This window comes from Limulus polyphemus, unplaced genomic scaffold (genome assembly GCF_000517525.1).
Source record: "Limulus polyphemus unplaced genomic scaffold, Limulus_polyphemus-2.1.2 Scaffold6804, whole genome shotgun sequence".
Taxonomy (NCBI): Eukaryota; Metazoa; Arthropoda; class Merostomata; order Xiphosura; family Limulidae; genus Limulus; species Limulus polyphemus.
This window is the reverse complement of record NW_013672414.1, coordinates 17,826-22,456: the sequence shown is the minus strand read 5'-3', so window position 1 is coordinate 22,456 and position 4,631 is coordinate 17,826. Positions and strand designations below refer to the sequence as shown.

The 4,631-nt window shown below is 29.6% G+C and overlaps 1 protein-coding gene across 1 annotated transcript in view; it reads left to right on the top strand.

The window, feature by feature from the left end:
- Window positions 1-4,631, top strand: part of LOC106474084 (nucleolar protein 6-like) — a 25,682-nt gene that overhangs the window by 7,695 nt on the left and 13,356 nt on the right. Inside the window, exons 7-10 of the mRNA XM_022402466.1 lie at window positions 166-288; window positions 1,920-2,080; window positions 3,280-3,400; window positions 4,018-4,178. Of these exons, the coding sequence (XP_022258174.1) occupies window positions 166-288; window positions 1,920-2,080; window positions 3,280-3,400; window positions 4,018-4,178 (566 nt within the window). The remainder of the gene's footprint in view (window positions 1-165; window positions 289-1,919; window positions 2,081-3,279; window positions 3,401-4,017; window positions 4,179-4,631) is intronic.

The window sequence follows — 4,631 nt, the reverse complement described above, 5'->3', positions numbered from 1 at the left end:
GTTTCTTCACTGATTAAGAATAATCTAAGTTTTCTATTTGTTATACTGTATTTTGTTGAACTTTTTAACTTAAGTTTTATCTAACATTTCATAAATAGTTTCCAGGGTTTTAACGATCGAGCCATATCTAACCTCACCTTCAGTAAATTATGCCTCTTTTTACAGACAAACCATTCACCGTGTGCTTGCTTCCTCATCCTCCCATGGAGTACTTCAAACTGTCAAGGTTTTTACCAAGGAAAAACAATGTCAGGCCTTCTTGGTTTTTTGGATCGTCCTCTACCCTTAGTAAGTTTTCTTTTTTTTTTATGAAAGTATTTTCAGTTTATAGAAATTTATCACATAACTTGGCACGAATATTTCAAAATTAATCTTAAAATTGGATGTTTTTTTATTATATAGGAATATGAATTTTCAAATAAGAGCTTTATATTCATCATTAGGATATTTTTTATGGTTCTTGGGACATGACTACAATGACTGAATTTTAAATCAATAAAAAAAACAATAACCTGATTTTTTAAAATTAAAATCTCTTCTACATTAGAATGAAGAAAAGTTTACATCAACATTTTCAGATGTTTTATGGACTTTTTTTATCTTAATTTAAAATTGCACTTTGGAATTATTTAATTTGACACATCTACACAGTTTTCTTTATTAAGTGCTTCAACTTGTTGATCTTGCTTCAAGCTCAGTTTACTCCTTGAGACATATCATACTTATCAGACGTATCATACTTATTTCAATATTGCGTACCAACTTAAAACTGAAGTAATATAACATAAGAGATTTTTTGGAGAGGAGGGATTCAAAAGTAGTTTAGTGAGAATAAAACAATGGACTTTTATTGAGATTGTCATTTAATGAGAGGTCCCCTGGTGGGACAGTAGTAAGTTTACAGACTTGCAATGCTAAAAAAACAGAGTTTGATTCCCTGCACTTTGTACACGGTAAGTAGCTCAATGTGGCTTTGCCCTAAAACAAACAAACTTTATGAAAGATTTCCTTTTCTTCAAGAATCAATTGTCCTCTAGCAAATACTTAATATAAAACATGTTTATGTTCAAATGTTAAAAATGTGGTGTTATGAAGAACTCTTGTAATTCTTTTGTCTTGTTCGTGTTTGTAAACCGTGAGCCGAATGAGATAAATAATTATGTTAGCTTTCATAATTATGATGTGTATATTCACACCTTTCTGTCCATGTACTCATATTTCAGTGTGTTGAGTGTGCTTTCTTATTATAAACATAGTAATTTTTCTGTGACAGATAGAAGTATTAAATGTATTTGATTTTTGATAATGTGACAAATTATTACTTTTTGAAATTCTTCCAATAGTTTGGAGATGTTAGATTTTTTAAAAATAGGTCACTAAAATTTGTTTTTTTGTCAAGAATGTTATATAATTATGGGTAGTAAAAGTAAAAACACTAAATCTTGAAGTATGTGGGTAGTAAAAGTAAAAAACACTAAATCTTGATGTATGTGGATAGTAAAAGTAAAAACACTAAATCTTGAAGTCTGTGGGTAGTAAAAGTAAAAACGCTAAATCTTGAAGTATGTGGATCGGACCATAACTGTTGATTTCTAATACGATGATCTTTTTCTTTGAATAGAATGTATATAAAACTAGTGGTGTATAGTGATTGACTCAATATGCTGCACAGAAAAATGTTCTATTAATAACTACACGTTTTGCAAGGCTCCAGACTTTATATTTTCTTAAAAGTTAAATAAAATATCGGGTTTCAACACTTGTTTTATTAAATAACTGAATCTTAAGATACTTTTGTTTCAGAGCTGCTTTTTTTTTGCATCGACATGCTCTGTTGTATTGTGATAAGAATCACTTATCAAAGAAAATGTTTGTTAATGTTTTAATTTTCAAACACATTTCTTCTAAATGTTATCTAGGAGAAGATGTCCCCACACCGCATTACAATGCTAGTGTTTTAAGAGATTTAAAAATGGTTGAAAATTTAGAGTATTTGTACCAAAAATTGGGAAGTTCCCCAGGGTTATGTGATGCCATCCTGATGTTGAAAGTTTGGCTTCATCAAAGACATCTGGATAAGGTGGGTGTAATTCTGTTGTATTATGCAAATGCTTTTTGTATTTCTTTAACAATAGACCAGTAGTACAAAATCTGATACATCTTTTGTCTGAAGTGGTTTGTTTTTTTGAAGTTTGTTTGGTTAATTTTTTTGTAATTTATATACATTTAATATGACTTTGCTTAAAAAAAGATTCTAGTGCTTTTTTTAGTCCACTGGTGGCTCAGTGGTAAGTTTGTTGACTTATAATTTGGTTTTGATCTCTATCTTGAATACTGCACAGATAGCTCATTTTGTAGCTTTTCACTAACAAAATATAAGTATATTTATATAAAAAGTATGTACTGGAATATATATATATATATATATATGTGTTGTTTTTTAATCTTTCTGCAAATACAGTTCGTAATGACTATCAAAGTCTCGAGAAAAATATATCGCCACTTTTGTTGACTTTAATCTACATCTGTATTCTTTGTAACTTCAGGTTTATACTCCTGATTTTATACCTAACAGATTGGCCTGATGAAAATGATGTTCATGTGATTTGTTAATAATCTTATCAAAATTAATACATGTGCTTTACTGTATTATTTTTTCTTACTTGCCAGTTTTGACTTTAAAATACACCTGATAACGACTAGGATTACTTTATAATTGTTAATTTTTTAATATTTCTGTGTTTTGTTTGAAGTTACTTTGGTAGAAATATTGCAGCTTTAAAATAATGTTATTTTTAGTAACAAAAGGTAAGAGTACTGTTTAATAATATTTTACCTCAACTGTCCAATCCAAATTGACAAAGTTTACAAGAAAACAATATTGATATCCATATGTATTAATTGATTGTCACCATTATGTCAAAACCACATGTGTATCGAGAAGCCCAACTTTACAGATTCAGGCATGCATGGGTTTGAAACTATAAGAATCAGGTTTTGTAAACTACATGGTTTTGATCATGTCACAAGTGTACCATTTCTTTATGATCATTAGATATATACTGAACGTTTTATGTTCTTCATTAGATATATACTGAACGTTTTATGTTCTTCATTAGATATATACTAAATATTTTATGTTCTTCATTAGATATATACTGAAAGTTTTATGTTCTTCATTAGATATATACTGAAAGTTTTATGTTCTTCATTAGATATATACTGAATATTTTATGTTCTTCATTAGATATATACTGAAATTTTTATGTTCTTTGTTAGATACACGGAGGATTCAGTGGGTTCATCATGACTATGTTTGTGGCATACTTGTTGAAGGTTCGGAGGGTCAGTTCACTAATGAGTTCGTACCAGGTTTTAAGAACTGTGCTGCTTTCACTATGTAAGTGCAACTGTAATAGAATGTTACATAATACAATTTGTAATAAAACGGTAAAAAATTATTACCCATATTATCCTCAAAGTAATGAAACTATGGTAGAGGATGAAAGACTAATTTGTCTACTTTTTGTGTATGTCAAGCTATTGAAATTTATCGTCTGTTTGCCTTAATAAATCATTGTGGACGATGGTAAGTTTGCTTGAGGTAATTCATGGATATATCTAGCACACAGTTACTTGATCTCTGTAACATCTGCAATCAGGGTATAACACTTTGTAATGATGTGTTGTTTTGTGGTCCAGGAAGTTTAAAATTGGTGTGATCAAGGTATAACACTTTGTAACAATGTGTTGTTTTGTGGTCCAGGAAGTTTAAAATTGGTGTGATCAAGGTATAACACTTTGTAATGATGTGTTGTTTTGTGGTTCAGGAAGTTTAAAATTGGTGTGATCAAGGTATAACACTTTGTAATGATGTGTTGTTTTGTGGTCCAGGAAGTTTAAAATTGGTGTGATCAAGGTATAACATTTTGTAATGATGTGTTGTTTTGTGGTCCAGGATGATTAAAATTGGTGTGATCAAGGTATAACACTTTGTAATGATGTGTTGTTTTGTAGCCCAGGCAGATTGGTGTAGTCAAGGTATAACACTGTGTAATGATGTGTCAGACAGCCAACGATGTATCGAAGAATTCCATTCCCTGTATGAAGTAGTGTTTTTAGACTCCTCTGGTTTCCTTAACTTGTGTGCAGATATGAGTAAAGAAACATTTCAACGAGTAAGTATTGGTTAGTTTTTATTTATATCCTGTTTTAATAAATAAGACAAACAAAAAACTGTAACCTGGGCTTTAAACAATTCATAGCTGAATGCTTCATGTAGACCTTCCAGCCTGCATTTTTAAATATGATAAACAAAATAAAACTGTCACTGATCTGAACTATAAATCGTAAGACCACAATGAAAATTAAACAGAAACAAATATAATATTTATTATTTTGAAAAACCTAAGTATGCTTATCACAAAAGAGAAACACTTAATAAATAAAATATTCAAATGATTATTATCTGTCCTGCTGAGCTCATATGGAATTGATCAAAAACTCATGATAATTCACTTGAGAGAGAAAAGTAATTTTTGTATACTTTTTATTTCTTCTCTTGCCCTTCTATTTATTTAGTTTTTTAACTTTGTTGAGATGTTCTGGTCTATATATATATATATATAGAC